General features: G+C 44.3%; 1 protein-coding gene across 7 annotated transcripts in view; it reads right to left on the bottom strand.

The window, feature by feature from the left end:
* Positions 1-21,145, bottom strand: part of REEP1 (receptor accessory protein 1) — a 137,002-nt gene that overhangs the window by 36,240 nt on the left and 79,617 nt on the right. For all 7 annotated transcript variants that reach the window (XM_070798800.1, XM_070798803.1, XM_070798801.1 and 4 more), the window contains exons 3-5: positions 21,063-21,139; positions 6,240-6,360; positions 1,885-1,998 (exon numbers count right to left, since the gene is read on the bottom strand). In XM_070798800.1, coding sequence (XP_070654901.1) covers positions 1,885-1,998; positions 6,240-6,360; positions 21,063-21,139 — 312 coding nt within the window. The remainder of the gene's footprint in view (positions 1-1,884; positions 1,999-6,239; positions 6,361-21,062; positions 21,140-21,145) is intronic.

Here is a 21,145-nt window from a genome sequence, read left to right as displayed (position 1 = left end):
CTCCAGGTACCAGCGGTAGAAGCAGCGAGACACTTCACTATGATTCTGTGTTACATAAGCAGCTGGTCCTTCTCTGAAACAGGAATCATTCCCTTTTGGTTCTCCTGTATCCCTGCCAACCTATGTCTGCAGAACTCCTTGACTTTATGTGGATGGTACTTTTCAAACACTCATCCCCGTGTGCTGTATCTTTCTCCCAGAAATGCTCCTAAAGTGCTTCTCCCTTGGCCTAGAAAACCCAGCTCAGTCCCTTGACCCAGCTCACTGTCTACACACTCCATCCCACCATCCACCGGAAGCCCATGGAGCACCAAGATCAGTATTCAAAATCCTTTTCCAAATCCTTTCAAAGCTCTACCCTCTCTTTCCCCAAGACTCTCACATCACCATCTAGGACTCATAGCTTCCCTTTGGAAATACAACTCACCTCCCAACCCCTGGGTCTCCCCAGACATAAGCATAACTGTCTTTTCTCCATCCTCCACCAACTGTAGACCCCTACTCTACATTTGAGTTTGGGGGAAGCAATTTTCACATGGGCAATCTGCTGAATTTGCTCTACAAGTAAACATCTACTAATTACATTTTTCAGGGTTGAGCACATGATAAGAAACTGACACAATGACAAGGAGAATGTGATGGAAGAAGAAGCTGGGAAGGAACACAGAGGGCCTTTGAACAGGGCTGGGTGGGAAAGAGAAGGAAGTAATGACTTACATCACAATACCCACAGATTTGTGTTTATTTCAAACCTCCTCTACTGTATGATATTTGTTTTTCTCTTTCTGACTTACTTCACTCTATATAAGAGGCTCTAGGTTCACCCACCTCACTACAACTGACTCATTCATTTTTTATGGCTGAGTAATATTCCCCTGTATATATCCACCAGATCTTCTTTATCTGTTCATCTGCTGATGGACATCTAGGTTGCTTGCATGTCCTGGCTATTGTAAACAGTGCTGCGATGAACACTGGAGTACATGTATCTTTCAGAATTGCGGTTTTCTCAGGCTATATGCCCAGTAGTGGGTTGCTGGGTCATAATGAATATATATGAAATCTACGAAAATGGTATTGATGAACCTATTTGCAAGGAAGAAATGGAGACGAAGATGGAGAGAATGAACTTGTGGACACAGAGGGGTAGGGAAAGAGTAGGGTGAATGGAGAAAGTAGCATCTCTCTCTCTATATATATACATACACACACACTATCATGTGTAAAATGGATAGCTGGTGAGAAGTTGCTTTATAACATAGGGAGCCCAGTCTGGTGCATGATGACCTATAAGGGTGGGGTGGGGTGAGGGGAGGGAGGCTCTAGAGGAAGGGAATATATGTATAATCATGGCTGATTCAAGTTGTATGGCAGAAACCAACACAACACTGTAAAAAATATTATTTTTAAAAACCCTCTTCTACTCTAATTACTGCTACTACACATACTCCACATTTAAACCACTCAACTTATTCTAGGACCCTGGGTTCCTTCCCCTAGATCTTCAGGGTCATGTGAACCTGAAGTGCACCTGCTCACTCAGCTAAGTCTCTGCACCTGTCTATTAGGTGACTCTCCCAGTGCATGCTGGGAAATTGCAAAGAAGTGTCCCATCGCCGCCCCTCCCCTCTTCTCTGTGTCCAAGGTTTATGCTTCAAGTAACTTAGAAGTTCTTAACATGAGAACCACAGGTGAGCTTCAGGGGCTCTGGGAATCTCTTGGTATTACCTAAATCATTTGCGTGTGTGTGTGTGCACGTGAGCATGCGGTTTTCTGAGGGTAATATTCACCCTTTATCCCCTTAGCTTTTCAAGGGGACACCAGCTATACTTAGCCCGTCTCTGGATGAGTTACAGCCATGGTGGTCAGGTCCCAGGACGGTACCTTGGAAGCAGCCATCACCGCCGCTGTGGCCGCCACGTTCAAGCCTCGCTTCCCAAAGTGCACAAGGGCATCATAACTTCGGTCTTTCGCTTGGACCAGGCAATCATCAATTTCCTGGCAAAGGAAAACAGGCACTCTGAGTTGGAAGGCCCAAATAAACCTCTATTCTTTCTCCCCTCTCCTGAGCGCTGAGCTTGGCAGCTTGCTCCATCACTGATTCTCGCTGGCACTGCCACTAATTGGCTGTCAGACCTGGGTGAGTGCTCAGCCTCTACACGCGGTTCTGTCTTCTGCAAAATGAGGACAGTGGTGGCACCTAACTTGTGGAGCATGGTGAGAATTCATTGTTGTTGTTTAGTTGCTAAGTCCTCTCTGACTCCTTGTGACCCCAAGGATTGTAGCCCGCCAGGCTCCTCTGTCCATGGGATTTCCCAGGCAAGAATACTGGAGTGGGCTGCCATTTCTTTCTCCAGGGGATTGTCCCAACCCAGGGATCAAACCCGTATCTCCTGCATTGGCAGGTATATTCTTTACTGCTGAGCCACCCTGGAAACCCCATGGTGAGGACTACATGTGCTCATTCCAGGAAAGCACCTTACACAGTGGCTGGCTTCAGTAACCAAGAACCATTGTCATCTTCCTTATCTCAAGGAGGTAAAGCCCCTGGATCTCTGAAATTCTATTATTTCATAGCAGTTTCATACAATATCCAAATTCCTCCTCATGTGTATATCGATGGGAGAGATTAGGATGCAAAAAGAGATAGGGGATATTTTTATTGATAGAGGAGATCATTTTACAGATAATTAAATAAAAACAGAAACCAGAAGTCAAATACAAGGTAAAGGTGAGGTGGAAGAGAAGATTGAGGTCTACTTAGGGACCAAGAGCAAGTAAAATATTGGTTTAGTTCAAATTTGGATCAGTGCTGGCTCATTCTTTTTGTTGTGTTTGGGTTGTTGTCATTGTTTTAGGAAAACAACCATTCTGTAATCATAGGAGCAGAGTTCAGTCAATGACACTTGGCCTCTGTCTCATCAGAAGTTCAGCACATTGGTGCACTTCCTTCACTTTGAGGCATACAGGTGGGCATTCACCCCCTTGCCTGGTCCTTGTTTAAAATTCCTCGGGAAGTCACAACACTCAGTTTCCATTGGCTGACTCTGGAAGTGATTCTTGGCAGCTCTTAAGAGTCAGTGGAAATTACATTAGTGGCTTCAGGGTTAAGTCCAGTGTTTAGAGAAAGGGAAGTAGGAAGAGTAGAGATTTGATAATGAGGTGGAGGCAGGGATTACCCTCTGAGACAGTAAGTGTTGTGTCTTAGTTCCTAAAGGGCATCTCAGAAATGGCTACAGTAACCTGTACTGGAGTACCTCCAACTGATGTACTCAAAACCTTGCCCTGGAAACCCAAAGTGTACAACTTTCAGAAGCAACAGAAACAAATATATCAAGCCACCTATAGTAAAAAAAGTTGGCTTAAAGCTCAACATTCAGAAAACTAAGATCACAGCATCTGGTCACATTAATTCATGGCAAATAGATGGAGAAACAGTGGAAAGAGTTGCAGACTTTATTTTTGGGGGCTCAAAAATTGCTGCAGATGGTGACTGCAGCCATGAAATAAAAAGACGCTTGCTCCTTGGAAGAAAAGCTATGACCAACCTAGACAGCATATTAAAAAGAGAGACATTACTTTGTCAACAAAGGTCTGTCTAGTCAAGGCTATGGTTTTTCCAGTGGTCATGCATGGATGTGAGAGTTTGACTATAAAGAAAGCTGAGCTCAGAAGAATTGATGCTTTTGAACTGTGGTGTTGGAGAAGACTCTTGAGAGTCCCTTGGACTATAAGGAGATTCAACCAGTTCGTCCTAAAGGAAATCAGTCATGAATGTTCATTGGAAGGACTGATGTTGAAGCCAAAACTCCAATACTTTGGCCACCTGATGCAAAGAGCTGACTCATTTAAAAAGACCCTGATGCTGGAAAAGATTGAAAGTGAGAGAAGAAGGGGACGATGGAGGATGAGATGGTTGGATGGCATCACTGATGCAATGGTCAGGAGTTTGAGTAAACTCTGGGAGTTGGTAACAGACAGGGAGGCCTGGTGTGCTGCAGTCCATGGGGTCACAAAGAGTCAGACATGACTGAGTGACTGAACTGAATTGATAGTGCTCTTAATTCATATGGTAGAACCTTACCACACAACCAGTTCAGAAAGTCATATAATATCATTAATGAATTACAGAATGCTGGACCCAATAATCCCACTCTCAAGAATTTATTCTAAGACAAGAAGTCAATAGAAGTTGATTGTATACTATGCGTGGTGATGTTTGTGGGTCCTTATGGACCCACAAGTGGAAAAGGATGGTATGCAAACATGTTTAAGATTTCAGAAGACAAGTAATGCATCTTTTCAGCTTTTTGTAGTTATTGTCTTCGGGTTTCGTTTTGGCTTTTTGGTGTGTGTGTGTGTATGGTTAACATTTTAAGGAAACATTACATAGACTGCATTGAATGAAAAAAGGAGCTACCAAACAAATTAATAAGACAGAGGTCTTTTATTTTAATGGTTTCTGCATCTATTATTTCCCTTAGTGTCTCGGTGGTAAAGAATCCACCTGCCAATGCAGGAGACACAGGAGATGTGGGTTTGATCCCTGGATTGGAAAGAGCCTCTGGAGGAGGAAATGGCAACCCTCTCCAATATCCTTGCCTGGGAAATCCCATGGACAGAGGAGCATGGCAGGCTACCGTAGGACATGACTTAGCAACTTAGCATGCATGTGTCTCTTACTGTATGAAATCTTAACAAAACCATGGAACAATCCATTGAAAACAAATCTGACAAATCAGGTTCAGAGGAGATGTTAAACAAAAAACAATTTAATAGACAGTGACATTATCTTAAAAGTAGCTTCAATTTCTTTTCAAGGGGTATAAGTTGTAATTCCTCCGTGTATCCTTAGATATTGTTGACTCCTTCCTGCAATTTCTCCCTATCTTATTTTTTCCATCTCTGTATGCTTATGCTAAGTCGCTTCAGTCGTGTCCGACTCTGTGTGACCCCATAGACAGCAGCCCACCAGGCTCCCCCGTCCCTGGGATTCTCCAGACAAGAACACTGGAGTGGGTTGCCGTTTCCTTCTCCAATGCATGAAAGTGAAAAGTGAAAGTGAAGTCTCTCAGTCGTGTCCAACTCCGAGTGACCCCATGGACTGCAGCCTACCAGGCTCCCCCGTCCTTGGGATTTTCCAGGCAAGAGTACTGGAGTGGGGTGCCATTACCTTCTCCTTTCCATCTCCGACATTAGACAAATCTACATTTTCATTTCAAGGATGTATGGGAAGCAAAACTTTGAAGCAAAACACAAAAGGTAAATTGAATGAAACAAATTATTATGTCTATTCTCATTAACACACTTATCAACTGATAACTTATAAAGTATGAAAATAGCAGGTATTTCATTTGTAGCATACATTTTATCATTGATCAATAAAGCACATGTACTAGAAATTTATTATATTCCAGTCTCTGTTGTAGCTATCCAGGCACAAATTCAAGTCTTTTCATCTCTCTAGGCTTCAACTTTCCTGTTTATGTTAGGTTTTTAAAAATTTATGATTTTTATCTTTACCATTTATCATTTTTATTTTTTTGTCCATGCTGAGTCTTGGTGGCTGCTCAGGCTTTTGTCTAGTTGCAGTCAGCAGGGGCTACTCTGCAGCCGTGGTATGTGGGCTTCTCACTGCAGTGGCGTCTCCTATTGCAGAGCGCAAGCTCTAGGGCGAGCAGGCTTCGATAACTGCGGCACGTGAGCTCAGTAGCTGTGGCTCCTGGGCTTGAGAGCACAAGCTCAGTAGTTATGGTGCATGGGCTTAGCTGCTCCTCAGAATGCAGGATCCTCCCAGACCAGGGATCAAACCTGTGTCTCCTGCACTGGCAGGCAGATTCTTTACTACTGAGCCAGCAGGGAAGCCCTGTACTCAGTTTTTAAAGTATTTTTTAGTAGTATATATAAAAATTCCATCTACAAAAGGACAGGTGCCGAGCCTGATGAAAGAAATTCAGTTTGGGGAGTTGAATTATGAGTGAATTTTTTTCTGTCTTTTGTTTCGATGTATGGAAATGTTTTACAATAATAGTGATGAATAATATCCTTTTGAGAATTTCACCAGGTCATAAAAATAGACTTAAAAGAGAAAGATTAGAAGGAACAATTTTCGGGTAGGGGGCAAATAAGTCAATCAAGAGTCTCCTTCAATAAAATCATATGTCTTTTTTAAAAAAAAAATCACTTAAATTTTTTTTTCACTCACTCGAAGGAGTGAAAGGCAGAACAACACAAATTACCTTTTCTTTTGAAGACAGTGTAGGATGTACAAACTTCCTGTAGAGGAGGCTGGAGCCTTTTGTGTAGGGAGACAGCAGCCAGGCTACAAATGCTATTTTTAGTTCATAATAGAATGGAAACCTGGAGAGAGAGGAGAAATATACACATTCCATTAGGTTTTCAGCAACTCTGCCCTGAGCCTATGACAGAGAGAACCTGGGAGCACAGATAGCTCTCCTGCCTGCACACAGCCTGGTCCTCAGATTCCCATGAACGTGTGTGCACACACACACATCCGAGGTACAAGCCCAGGTCCTCTTTTGAAAACCAGTTTCTTTTCTGTGTGTGTGTGACTTCAGTATGAGGCTTGTAGGATCTTAGTTCCCTGAGCAGGAATTGAACCCAGGCACCTAGCGGTGAAAGCACAGAGTCCTATCTATGGGACCACCAGGGAGTTCGCAAAGCCCATTCACGTTTTCTTTTGTTGTCAAACAAGCTAGGGACCCAGGGTCTCTCAGCAGTCACTCTATGACTGTGCCTGACAACAACTGGCGCTTTCTGCCAGGCTCCGTTCACTTTGGCTGGAGCCGGAGCTCCTGCAGGCCCAGATGCCACATCCACCCTCGCCCGAGTTCCCACTCATTCACTCTTTCCTGGAGGCCAAGAAGAGACAAACACTTGGAGGATTCACAGCAGGGCTGAGCTAACAAAGAATCTCCACTTAGAATGAAAGCCTCTGTTCCTTGGCTGTCTTCTTAGTCCCCAAACAGGCTGGACAGGAGCCCAACTCTTGCAGGAAAGAGGATGGTACTTACCCTGCTCAAACCAACAGCAGACTTGGGGGAGGGGGGCAGGGAATAGAATATAAATAGTAAAATACAGGAAAGCCTGGCGTGCTGCAGTCCATGGGGTCACAAAGAGTTAGACATGACTAAGCAACTGAACAAGTACAATATATATAACTGCTTTATATACATATACGTATGTATACTTATATATATACATATATGTATATATATATACTCCCTGAGAATCCCTTGGACAACAAGGAGATCAAACCAGTCCATCCTAAAGGAAATCAGTCCTGAATATTTATTGGAAACTGAAACTCCAATATTTTGGCCACCTGATGTGAAGAACTGACTCATTTGAAAAGACTCTGATGCTGGGAAAGATTGAAGGCAGGAGAAGGGGACAACTGTTGAGGGCCAGAGTGAGGTACTCCGCCCGTGGCAAAGGTCATGAGGAAGGAGGCTCGACATACACAAAGGCGGGATCGAGCCTCAGGAGTCCCCCTGGAAATCCTCGAGCATCTACCCCCATAATCAGAGCCTGCCTACTTTACTACTTTGTGCTCTCACCTACACCTCTGACTTTACGGGGGGCTGTCCCCCACCACCTCTTTCGGAGAAGGAGTTAATCTAGAGCTCCAGTTAATCAAAACTCCTGGGCGTGACAAGAGTGTTTTAACCTACAAACTCCTCTGAAGGTTCTCTGGCCTGCCTGACAGGCTTGTCCGGCCACATGTGATTGCTCACAGCCTCCCAACCATGAGAGGCACGAGATGCTTTAAACCTTCTAAAAACAGGTTCCTTAGAAAAGTTAGAAAACTATTAGTATAAGTATAATGGGCTGATTAGAAATTGTGTTGGTGAAGGATTTTTCATTTGTTGAGCCAATGTTTGTTGCTAAGTCTCCATATCCCCTGCCCTTACACACATTAATGAATATATAGAAGAAATAAGTATTAACCTTTGATATTAATCACATTAGACCTTAGGCTAAGTAAATTCTTTCCTTAACTAAAACCCACTATACCCTCACCCTGTAGGAATGTAACTTTATTTGGGTGGCGTCTGTTTTAAGAATAATCACCCCTGGAGAAATAAGTGTCCTGGTTGACTGACCACTGTCACAAGGAGAGGGTCATAAATTGTCAGCAGGCCCCCTGGCCAGAAGATGATGTAATACCCCTAAGACCTCTGTGTACATTTGTATGAAGCACCTGACTTTGATAAAAGTCAGGACTGCCGACCCCGCATGACTTTTGCATAACATCTCAGTGTATAAAAGTAGACCATAGAAAATAAAGAATTGGGATCAGTTTCTCGAAATACTGGTCTCCCCATGTCTCTCTCTCACTCTGGCTGAGTCTCCATCTGGAGCGCGGAACCCACCATGCTTACTAATTATGCCTGGGCTTCTAAGATCCGACCGGGGAGGCCTCAGTGTCTCCTCTCCTTCGGGAGAATGGAAGGACGCCTGTGGCCTATGTAAGTGGTGCAAACTTCTTGTCTTGAAGTTTTATTGGTCTCCCGCGTAAACCAAGCTACTCAGCCTCTTTTCTCCACTGAATTTTCCTACTGCGCTATCCTTATTCTATTACTCTTTACATCTTTAATTAATATCTAATTGAAGCTATTGTATCCTGACCCTCGCCGACGCCGTCCCCGCTTCGAATACCCTGGATCAGCCGGGGCTGAACCCCGGCAGACAACAGAGGATGAGATGATTGGATGGCATCACCGACTCGATGGACATGAGCTGGAGTAAGCTCCGGGAGTTGATGATGGACAGGGAAGCCTGGCATGCTACAGTCCATGGGATCAAAAAGAGTTGGGCACAACTGAGTGACTGAACTAAACATATATATATATAGTTTCATGTGTACAGCAAAGTGATTCAGTTGTACACCTGACACTAACACATCATTGTAAATCAACTATGCCTGCATGCTAAGTCATTTCAGTCATGTCTGATTCTTTGCCACCCCATGTGGCCTGCCAGGTTCCTCTTTCCATGGGGTTCCCTAGGCAAGAATACTGGAGTGGGTTCCCATGCCCTCCTCCAAGGGATCTTCCCGACCCAGGGATCAAACCCTTGTCTCATATATCTCCTGCTTTGGCAGGTGGGTTCTTTACCACTACCACCACCTATACTTCAATAGAAAAAAAACTAAATTTTAAAAACCAACATCAGGCAAAAAGGTTTTGATCATTTTGGTACCAAAAGAAAAAGAGTTCAAGGTACAGATAAAATATCTCTGAAGTTTAAAGTTCTGGGTACTATTCACTGATGTATCCCATAAACCTTTCACCAGCACCCATATATGGCAGTTGGTGCTGAGCACCAAGAGGACACTAGGGAACAAAGAAGACCTGAGCCCTGTTCTCTTGGAGCTTCCAGTCTAGCAGGAAGCACAGACAAGGTTCTGGCATCTTCGGAACTGACAGTCCAGTCAAGGAAACAGAGATTGCTCAAATCAAGACAATTAGTGTAGAATAACATCCTGAGACAAGCGCCATCAAGGGTCTCTGTTAACCCATATGGTACTTCTGCACATGTGAGAAAAAGCCCAACCCTTCGACTGGATGCAGTCCTGTGAGCATATGACTTGCAAACAGGGCTTCATCTGAATTTCAGCTCCACTGGCCAGGTATCTTGTGCTATGAACAACCTGTGCAACCATAATTGGCAGGTCAAATGGGTATTAACCAGGTCTTTTTATTTTTTGTATTCTGATGCTTTGACATCTTGGGACCTTGCTGATGGAGAGACTGCCTCTCTCATGGACACCACAATACAGGCTCCTGCCCACACTTCTTTCCTCTGCTTCCTGATCTGCCTGTGTGACTCTGCATGGCACACCGTGCCTCTAGGGATCTGTGTATCTTTTTAAAAATATTTATTTATTTATATATTTGACTGTACTGGGTCTTCACGGTGGCACACAGGATCTTCAGTTGCAGCATGTCAACTCTTAGTTGCGGCATGTGGGATCTAGTTCCCTGACGAGGGATTGAACCCAGGATCCCTGCACTGAGAGTGTGGACTCTTAGCCACTGGATGACCAGGGAAATCCCTTGGGATCTGTGAAGTTAACAAACTTATTCCTTCATGATAGTCATTTCTGTGTCTGCATGTCTTGTGCTATGCTGTGCTTAGTCGCTCAGTTGTGTCCAACTCTTTGCAACCCCATGGACTGCAGCACGCCAGGGTCCTCTGTCCATGCAGATTCTCCAGGCAAGAATACTGGAGTGGGTTGCCACGCCCTCCTCCAGGAGATCTTCCCAACCCATGGATCAAGCCCAGGTCTCCTGTACTGCAGGCAGATTCTTTACTGTCTGAGCCACCAGGGAGGCCCAAGAATACTGGGGTGGGTAGACTATCCATTTTCTAGGGGAACTTACCAACCGAGGAATCATACCAGGGCCTCCTGCATTGCAGGCAGATTCTTTACCAACTGAGCCACCAGGGAAGCCCCTCTGCATGTCTTACCAAACTTAAATCCTGGGTACCATTCAAACATGATGCTATGAGGGAACATGATACTTGGGCAGGTTTGAGGCCTCAGAAAAGTAAACCCCTTCCAGGCCATCCTCGTGTAAGAGGGCAAACACAAACAGTAATTTCTAGCAAGACATTTCAGAGGTCTTTAACTCTCACATCACTCCAGACAGCAGCTCCACCCACCCCTTCTTTCCCCACCCTAGTCCACTGCCTTCTGCTCCTGGCAGGCCCTTCCTGAACATTCTCCTAGCAACTAAAGGACACTTTCATGTCAAGATCGTTTAATGCTTCACAGCCAGAAAAGAGAAGGAGCTGAAGGAACAGAGATGTGATCCTCTCATATTTGAACACTCTGGTGATTAACAATGGAGGAAATTTGGTCTTGAAAACAAGTATTTGTTAGCCCCAAGGGGAAAATGAGCCTGGCAAGCTCAGGCACCAATCCAAGTTACACAGATAATCCTAGGGGGAATCTGTCACACTGTGGCTCTTTTGTTTATTATGTAAGAGATGTGGGTTGTTTTTTTTTTTAATAGGTTGTGTGTCCACATAGTTTAAAAGATTCTAGAAGTCCAAAAGGGGACATAGCAGAGTCTCTTTCCCATCTTGGACCCTTTTCCAAAAGTACAAAAGCATCATCAGTTTCCTGTAGATCCTTCCAGAAGTGGACTGGGGCTAAGATATACAATCATGTGGGTATGTAGGACACCTGCAATGCTCCCTACACTCACTCAGTGGTATTCTCTGCTCCCCTTCACACCACACCTTGCTTTCCCCACCACACATCCAATTAACAGGACACTCCGGTGGCTTCAGCAATAACGTGAACCGTGAACTTCCAGATGTTCAAGCCGGTTTTAGAGAAGGCAGAGGAACCAGAGATCAAATTGCCAACATCTGTTGGATCATTGAAAAAGCAAGAGAGTTTCAGAACAACATCTACTTCTGCTTTATTGACTATGCCAAAGCCTTTGACTGTGTGGATCACAATAAACTGTGGAAAATTCTGAAAGAGATGGGAATACCAGACCACCTGACCTGCCTCTTGAGAAACCTGTATGCAGGTCAGGAAGCAACAGTTAGAACTGGACATGGAACAACAGACAGGTTCCAAATAGGAAAAGGGGTATGTCAAGGCTGTATATTGTCACCCTGCTTATTTAACTTATATGCAGAGTACATCATGAGAAATGCTGGGCTGGAAGAAGCACAAGCTGGGATCAAGATTGCCAGGAGAAATATCAATAACCTCAGATATGCAGATGACACCACCCTTAAGGCAGAAAGTAAAGAAGAACTAAAAAGCCTCTTGATGAAAGTGAAAGAGGAGAGTGAAAAAGTTGGCTTAAAGCTCAACATTCAGAAAATGAAGATCATGGCATCCGGTCCCATCACTTCATGGCAAATAGACAGGGAAACAGTGAAAACAGTGGCTGACCTTATTTTGGGGGGCTCCAAAATCACTGTGGATGGTGCCTGCAGCCATGAAATTAAAAGACGCTTGCTTCTTGGAAGGAAAGTTATGATCAACCTAGACAGCGTATTAAAAAGCAGAGACATTACTTTGTCAACAAAGGTCTGTCTAGTCAAGCCTATGGTTTTTCCAGTGGTCATGTATGGATGTGAGAGTTAGACTATAAAGAAAGCTGAGCACCAAAGAATCAATGCTTTTGAAGTGTGGTGTTGGAGAAGACTCTTGAAAGGTCCTTGGACTGCAAGGAGATCCAACCAGTCCATCCTAAAGGAAATCAGTCCTGGGTGTTCATTGAAAGGACTGATGTTGAAGCTGAAACTCCAGTACTTTGGCCACCTGATGTGAAGAGCTGACTCATTTGAAAAGACCCTGATGCTGGGAAAGATTGAGGGCAGGAGGAGAAAGGGACGACAGAGGATGAGATGGTTGGGTGGCATCACTGACTCAATGGACATGGGTTTAGTTGGACTCCAGGAGTTGGTAATGGACAGGCAGGCCTGGCATGCTGTGGTTCATGGGGTCACAAGGAGTTGGAAACAACTGAGTGATTGAACTGAACTGAACTGGAGATTTTCTCATACCATTTCATGGAGAGTGGTTTCTCTCTCTCTCTTTTTTTGGCTGCTCCATGTGACTTGCAGGATCTTAGTTCCCTGGTCAAGGATTGAACCTGGGCCCAGGGCAGTGAAAGCACTGAGTCCTAACCACTGGACCACCAGGGAATTCCCCAGGCCTTACCCTTCTTAATGGCTATATAGGGGGCATGAGCATCTACCCAGACCCCCACGGATGGATATTTACAAAGGTCACAACCTTTAGCTACTACAACAGAGCTGCCATGAATCTCCTGGAGTATGCTTCTTTATGTCCTGATGATAATGTACCTTTAAGAAATGCTCAGAAGTGAAATTTTTGCAGGTATCTGATTTATAGGTAGAAGCTGCGCTTTTGTGCAAGCACGAGTACAAGAGCCTGGTTCTCCCCAGCCTCACGCTCACAGTGAAGGACAGTGTAAGAGCCTACTCTAGGTTATGAGGATTGGAGGGGCAGGGGGTTGGTGGGGAGGATGGGCATTAGATCCTGAGCAGTTCTTCTGAGCTGCTGGAGCCCCTGTATTCTCTTGTCAGCCTGCTGCTAAGCCTCCTTGTTCTTCAAGATCTTTCCTGTGTACCCCATCCACATTAACATGACTTTTTAAAAAAAATTTATTTTTAGTTGCACTGGGTCTTCATTGCTGTGTTAGTCGTTCAGTCATATCTGACTATTTGTGACCTCATGAGCTGTAGCCCACCAGGCTCCTCTGTCCATGAGGATTCTCCAGGCAAGAATACTGGAGTGGGTTTCCATTTCTTTCTCCAGGTTCATTGCTGTACATAAGCGTTTTCTAGTTGTGGTGAGCAGGTGCTACTCTTAGCAATCACTTCATTTTCTTTCAATTTTTTTCCTCAAGCTTTTTTCCTGCCCCCCTTTCTATTCAAAGACAACTTCTGGCTTACTGAGTGATTCACTCAGTTGGGAAAATTCAACTGAAAAGCTGTGAGGTAAGGGGCCCATGCTAAGCAGTTCAGGGAAACCAAAGCTAGGGTAGAAACATCCTCCCCCTTAGTGGTTTGTCATTTAGCAAGACCAACAGGTAACCCCATAATGTACCGTGAGTAATGGAACAATATCTCAGTGCGGCTCAAGGGCTTTGCTTCTCTCCGAATTATCACCCATTGCTCACAAACATACACCTCTCAGTTCTTACTATGTATCTGGCCAAAGGTTCATCTAGTCAAAGCTATGGTTTTTCCAGTAGTCATGTACAGATGTGAGAGTTGGACCATAAAGAATGCTGAGCACCGACGAATTGATGCTTTCAAATTGTGGTGCTGGAGAAGACTCTTGAGAGTCCCTTGGACAGCAAGGAGATCAAACCAGTCAATCCTAAAGGAAATCAACCCTGAATATTCATTGGAAGGATTGATGCTGAAGCTGAAGCTCCAGTATTTTGGTCACCTGATGCAAAAAGCCGACTCATTGGAAAAGACCCTGATGCTGGGAAAGATTGAAGAAAGGAAGAGAAGGGGGAAACAGAGGATGAGATGGTTGAATGGCATCACTGACTCAATGGACACAAGTCTGAGCAAACTCTGGGAGATGGTGAAGAACAGGGAAACCTGGCCTGCTGCAGACCACAGAGTCAAGGGAGTCGGACACAACTTAATTACTGGACAACAACATTCTATGTGGATAAGCCCTTGAATTGCCCTGACCTTAAGAATTAGGATGTATTTGAGAAGAAAAGGCTGGATGAAGCCATAATATCCAAAACATTTGTACAGCACTCAGGTGCAATTCTATGCTCTCAACACAATACCGTCACACTCAAGGGGGTAAGAGTTTCCTTTTTTTTTCAGTCATGCCGGGTGGCCTGCCGAATCTCAGTTCAGCAACCAGGGATTGAACCAAAGCCTCAACAGTGAAAGCTCTGTGCCCTAACCACTGGACTGCCAGGGAATTTCTAAGAGATTTCAAAGAGGGTTTGGCAAGTGATGAAACTGTCAAATATACAAGCAATTAATGTGTACAGAAAATTTCCGGAAGAAAACACAACTGACTTTGATCATGCTAACCTCTGGGGAGAGCCAAGGGCCTGGGGGAGGAGGGACTTACTTTTTAGTGTACTGTTTCAATTTTATTTTGCCATGTGCATGTAGTATTATATATGTTTTTAAAAATTAAATGAAATAATCTACACAAATTGTGAAACAAACCACCATCCTATCTCTTCTGGGACCATACACAGCTGCTGTTTTCATCAAGATAGAAATCTTTTAAAAGTTACCTATGAAGAGAGAACTGTGCTAAGGGTGAGGTGGAGAGAGCAGGGTGGGGATGGATGCATGAAGAGTGAGAGGAAAAGTATAGACATGAGGGGTGATTTCCAGTCCAGGAAGTAAACAGAAGTGAAAGATGCTTCTAGGAAGCCAGAAGGTGTAGAACTACCTCTCCACTTCTTTAATTATAAAAAGAACTTAGAGCTGCTGAATTGGGATCCATTCCCTGGACGGGAAAGAGGCTCTGTCTGTCTGATAGGCCTGTTCTGGGTCCAACCCCAGGGTTAAAGAGAGGATGGAGAGGGAGGACTATCCCAGAAGGAGACCAGGATCTGTGACACCTGGAGCTTGCCAGGAAAAGACAGAGCAGGCTGAGGGCATGTCCAGACTGCAAGCTGAGACAGGCACAGGTGGTAGCGGTTTAGTTGCTCTTCCCTGCAAAAGTGGAGCCCAAGGTGCCAGGAGACAGGCAAGGCACCCTCATTTTCCACCCACAAACTGCCTGGACAGTGTGAGCTCAGGGGGACCAAGGAGGGACCAGATGATGCCTCTATATGGGTCAGGAAGAGAGGGGTGTTCTGCTCACACTGCACACACACTCCAAATACACTAGCTATCAGATGCCTTCCTGTGATAGGCAGCATTTTGATCCTATGAACTTCCTCCCCATGTTACCCACCAATATGTTACCTCACATGGCATAAGGGATTCTACACATGTAATTAAGGTAATTAACCTTCTGACTTTAAGTTACAGAGACTGGGACTTTCCTGATGGTCCAGTGGTTAAGAATGTGCCTTCCAATGCAAGGGATGCAGGTTCAATCCCTGGTCGGGAGACTAAACCTGTGCACTACAACTATGGAGCCCACATGCCACAGTGAAGAGTCAGCATAGCCAAAAAAAAAGAAAACTGAACATGTGAAAATTTCAAAGTTCAAGTCAATGGATTTGGTACATGTATTGCAAGTGCTCTTAATAGATAATCATGAATTTTTTTTTAAGATGGGGAAGTTATATTGAATTATTGGGGTGGGCTTAATCTAATAACATGATACCTTAAACAATAAGGCAGAGACCATTCTCTGGCTGGTAACAGAAGAGGACAGAAATGACATGCCATTGTTGGCTTGAAGATGACAGGATGTCACATGTCAAGGAAGTGGGGACCTCAGTCCTACAGCCCCAAGGAATTGACTCTGCCAACAACCTGAACGAACCTGTAAGTGGAATCTCCCCAGAGCCTCCAGATAAGAGCCTGGGATGACCCACGCCCGGGTTTTGGTCTTGTGAGCTTCCCATCAGAGGATTCAGTTGACTCTACTTGAACTTCTAACTCTCAGAAACTGCGAAGTAATAAATTTGTAGTGTTTAAGGATGCTAAAGTTTTAGTAATCTATTATGGCAGCAATAAAAAAGTAATACACCTCCCCCAAATAAAAATTAAATCAACCCCAGAGGCAGTTGTTGACACTTGGGTTGCCATGCCCTCCTCCAGGGCATCTTCCTGACCCAGGGATTGAACCTGAGTCTCTTTATGTCTCCTGCACTGGCAGGCAGATTCTCTACCACTAGTGCCACCTGGGAAGTCTACTTATTAGGCATGAGACTAAAATTCCAGGACCATGGGTTAAACATATCCCAGCTATTAGGGAGCAGCACATCCATCATTAGGTAGGATTTCCACCCAGCAAAGTGGTTGAAACGCCAGGACCCCCAGGAAAGAGCTCATGAGACTAATGTTCTTCCCCACAGTGTTCATAATAAAGGATGAGAGGAGAGCAGGAGGCCACCAGTGCCAGCCAAAAGGAGGGCATTACGACAGAAGACTAGACCACAAGAAGTGCTGGCCATGCTCTCTTTTTTTTTAATTGGAGGACAATTGCTTTACAATGTTGCGTTAGTTTCTGCTGTACAACATTGCAAATCAGTCATAACTATATATTTATATCCCTTCTCTTGGGCCTCCCTTCCTGCCCTCATTCCACCCCTCTAGTTCATCACAGAGTACCAGGCTGGGCTCCCTGTGTTATTAACATATTAGCACCTTCCCACTTGGAGGAGGCGATGGCACCCCACTCCAGTACTCTTGCCTGGAAAATCCCATGGACGGAGGAGCCTGGTAGGCTGCAGTCCATGGGGTTGCGAAGAGTCGGACAGGACTGAGCGACTTCACTTTGACTTTTCACTTTCATGCATTGGAGAAGGAAATGGCAACCCACTCCAGTGTTCTTGCCTGGAGAATCCCAGGGACAGGGGAGTCTGGTGGGCTGCCGTCTATGGGGTCTCACAGAGTCAGACACGACTGAAGCGACTTAGCAGTAGCAGCAGCAGCAGCAGCACCTTCCCACTAGCTATCTACTTTACATATGATAGTGTACATATGCCAGTGCTACTCTCTGAGTTCATCCACCCTCTCGTTCCCCCACTGTGTCCACATCTGTGTCTCCACATCTGTGTCTGCATACCTTCCCTGCAATTAGGTTCATCAGTACCATCTTTCTAGATTCAGTATATACGCTTTAATATACTATATTTGTTTTTCTCTTTCTGACTTACTTCACTCTGTATAAAAGGCTCTAGGTTTATCCATCTCACTAGAAGGGACTCAAATTCATTTCTTTTTATGGCTGAGTAGTATTCCATTGTATATATATACCACAACTTCTTTATCCATTCATCTGTCGATGGACATCTCGGTTGTTTCCATATCCTGGCTACTGTAAATAGTGCTGCCATGAACACTGGGGTAACATGTGTCTTTTTGAATTGTGGTTTTCTCAGAGTATATGCCCAGTAATGGGACTGCTGGGTCATATGGTGGCTATGATCCTTAATGGATTACACAGTCCTCACTAGGTCCAGCCTATTCTCCTCATCTCCACGGGACAGACAGGAGCCTCCCCACTGAAGCTCTAATCAAAATGGGGTTTGCTTCTTAGTGGCAGCCCGTGGGGCCTGGGGAAGGAAAAAAAAAATGGCTCAGCAGAGTTCTGTCTCCATTCTTAGAGACTCAGCCCATCTCTGGTCTGTTGTTTACCTGGGCACAGAACAGGACAGGATGGCACAAGCATATTAAATTAGGTAATCCAGATTCCTTCCTTCCAGCTTGAGGTCATAATAGCTGAGACATCTATCTCTCCCAGTGGAGATGAAAGCCAGGCTCCTTCAGGGGAAAAACTACATACACACTGAGCCAAGACAGGATTCAGTGAAGTAGTGTTCAGAGAAGTGGACGTCTTTGACCCAGGACACCCCAGAGGATAAGTCCAGATGAATCCTTTTTAGGATGAGAACTTTTTCTCCAAAATGGAAATATCCTTATTATTTTTTTCTGATGATATTTGATCATGGTAAAACATTCATAAAACACAGCAAATGTGAAACTGACCTCATGATCCCAAATTGCAGAAATAACCCTAGTTAAGTGATGAGTATTTTCCACACTATTTTTAGTATATATTCACATGTGCACAAACTCAGACACTTCAGATATAAACAGGACGCTATATATTATTCACAACCTCATTTAGCTAAGACACAATATATCAGTACAAACATGTAGCTTATGATTTTCACTTGGTTCACCACTATAACTGTACTGGTCATAAGAGAAAAAGAGCTGTCCATCAAAAGGGAATAGATTAAATAAATTACAGTTCATCTATACCATGAAATTCTATGTGGCCTTTAAAAAAAGTAGGTAGATCTGTTTATGCTTTCATGAAAGTATTAAAAAAAATAAATTTAAAAAACAAAGTAAGAACTATTAGGTATACTATAGCTGTTGTTCAGTCACCCAATCATGTCCAGCTCTTTGAGACCCCATGAACTGCAGCACACCAAGTCTCCCTGTCCCTCACCATCTCCCAGAGTTTGCTCAAGTTTATGTAAATTGCATTGATGATGTCGTCCAGCCATCTCATCCTCTGATGCCCTCTTCTCCCTCTGCTCTCAATCTTTCCCAGCATCAGGGTCTTTTTCAATAAGCATCTGTTCATATCAGATGTGGAGAAGGCAATGGCACCCCACTCCAGTACTCTTGCCTGGAAAATCCCATGGACAGAGGAGCCTGGTGGGCTGCAGTCCATGGGGTCGCTGAGTTGGACACGACTGAGCGACTTCACTTTCACTTTTCACTTTCATGCATTGGAGAAGGAAATGACAACCCACTCCAGTGTTCTTGCCTGGAGAATCCCAGGGACGGGGGAGCCTGGTGGGCTGCCGTCTATGGGGTCGCACAGAGTTGGACATGACTGAAGCGACTTAGCAGCAGCAGCAGCAGCATATCAGATGACCAAAATACTGGAGCTTCAGCTTCAGCATCAGTCTGTCCAGTGAATAGTCAGGGTGAATATCCAGTGAATCTCCCTTAACATTGACTGGTTTGATCTTGCTGTCCAAGGAACTTTCAGGGGTCTTCTCCAGCACCACAGTTTGAAGGCATCAATTCTTTGGCGTTCTGCCTTCTTTACAGTTCAACTCTCACAACCACACATGACCCCTGGGAAGACCATAGCCTTGTTGGCAGAGTAATGTCTCTGCTTTTCAACACACTGTCTAGGTTTGTCATCGTTTTCCTGCCAAGAAGCAATCATCTTCTGATTTCATGGCTGCAGTCACCATCTGCAGTGGTTTTGGAGCCCAAGGAGAGGGAATCGGTCACTACTTCCACCTTTCCCCCTTCTACTTGCCATACAGTATTGGGGCCAGACACCATGATCTTAGTTTTTTTGATATTTAGTCTTAAGCCAGCTCTTTCACTCTCCTCCTTCACCCTCATCAAGGGACTCTTTAGTTCCTCTTCACTTTCTGCCATTAGAGTGTTATCATCCGCATATCTGAGGTTGTTGATGTTTCTCCTGCCTATCTTGATTCCAACTCGTAACTCATCCAGTCTAGCATTTCTCATGATGTGCTCAGTGTATAGGTTAAACAAACACTGTGACAATAGACAGCCCTGTTGTACTCCTTTCTCAATCTTGAACCAATCACTTGTTCCAGACAGGGTTCTAACTGTTGCTTCTTGACCCGCATACAGATTTCTCAGGAGACAGGTAAGATAGTCTGGTATTCCCATCTCTCTAAGAGCTTTCCACAGTTTGTCATGATCCACAGAGTGAAAGGCTTTACCATAGTCAATGAAACAGAGATAGATGTTTTTCTGAAATTCCCTTGCTTTCTCTATAATCCAGTGAACGTTGGCAGTTGGACCTCTAGCTCCTCTTCCTTTTCTAAACCCAGTTTAGACATCTGGAAGTTCTTGGTTTGCATAATGCTGAAGCATACAGTGCTGTATGTTGTGCTTAGTCGCTCAGTCATGTTCAACTCTTTGTGCCCCCCACTGACTGTAGCCCATCAGGCTCCTCTGTCCATGGGATTCTGCCAGCAAGAGTACTTGAGTGGGTTCCCATGCCCTCCTCCAGGGGATCTTCCCAACTCAGAGATCAAACCCAGGTCTCCTTCATTGCAGGCAGACTCTTTATTGTCTGAGCTACCAGGGAAGTCCAAAGCATTTGGTACATCCTTAAACAAAGGAAAAGTATGTGTATATGTGTGTACCCCTGAATATTCATTGGAAGGACTTTTGCTGAAGCTCCAATATTCTGGCTACCTGATGTGAAGAACCAATTCATTGGAAAAGACCCTGATGCTGGGAAAGATTGAAGGCAAAAGTAGAAGGGGATGGCAGAGGATGAGATGGTTGGATGGCATTATCAACACAGTGAACATGAATTTGAGTAAACTTCAAGAGATAGTGGAGGACAGAGGAACCAAGCGTGCTATAGTCTGTGGAGTCGCAAAGAATCAGACACAACTTAGCAAGTGAACAACAAAAAAGGTGTGTGTACATATACACATGCACACATTTTTAAAAATTGTATACAACTGTGAAAAGCAGTAATGGTGAGAGTGAATGGTGTTGGGGGAAATTTAGTTTTATTGCACACTTTTGTGTATTGTTTCTTATTTTCCTTTTAATTTTTTTAACATATGAATGCTTCTTTACCAACTCCATTAATTGAAGAATTTTGTTTATCTTGCTCATCATTATAAGAACAATACCTGCTCTGATAAGGGCATTCAATAAATATTTACTTGAAGAACAACTTTAGAAGAAGTTGACTTGAAATGTCCCAGTGAATATCCTTGCACCTGCTTCTCTGCTGATAAGGTTTAAGACTGTGGTCAGACCTTTTCCATCTCTCCCTTGAGACTAGGCAACTTACCTGGACAAGTCCCAATTCCTGGAGTACTTACCAACAAAGGAAGATGTCGGTGAATGTCTCTGCTGTGGTGAATAGTGCAAATATAATCCAGTACATCATCCATTTGACCTGTTG

The sequence above is a fragment of the Bos indicus genome, chromosome 11, assembly GCF_029378745.1.
Source record: "Bos indicus isolate NIAB-ARS_2022 breed Sahiwal x Tharparkar chromosome 11, NIAB-ARS_B.indTharparkar_mat_pri_1.0, whole genome shotgun sequence".
NCBI lineage: Eukaryota > Metazoa > Chordata > Mammalia > Artiodactyla > Bovidae > Bos > Bos indicus.
Note: the sequence above shows the minus strand (reverse complement) of the source record. Positions and strands in the feature narration are given on the sequence as shown.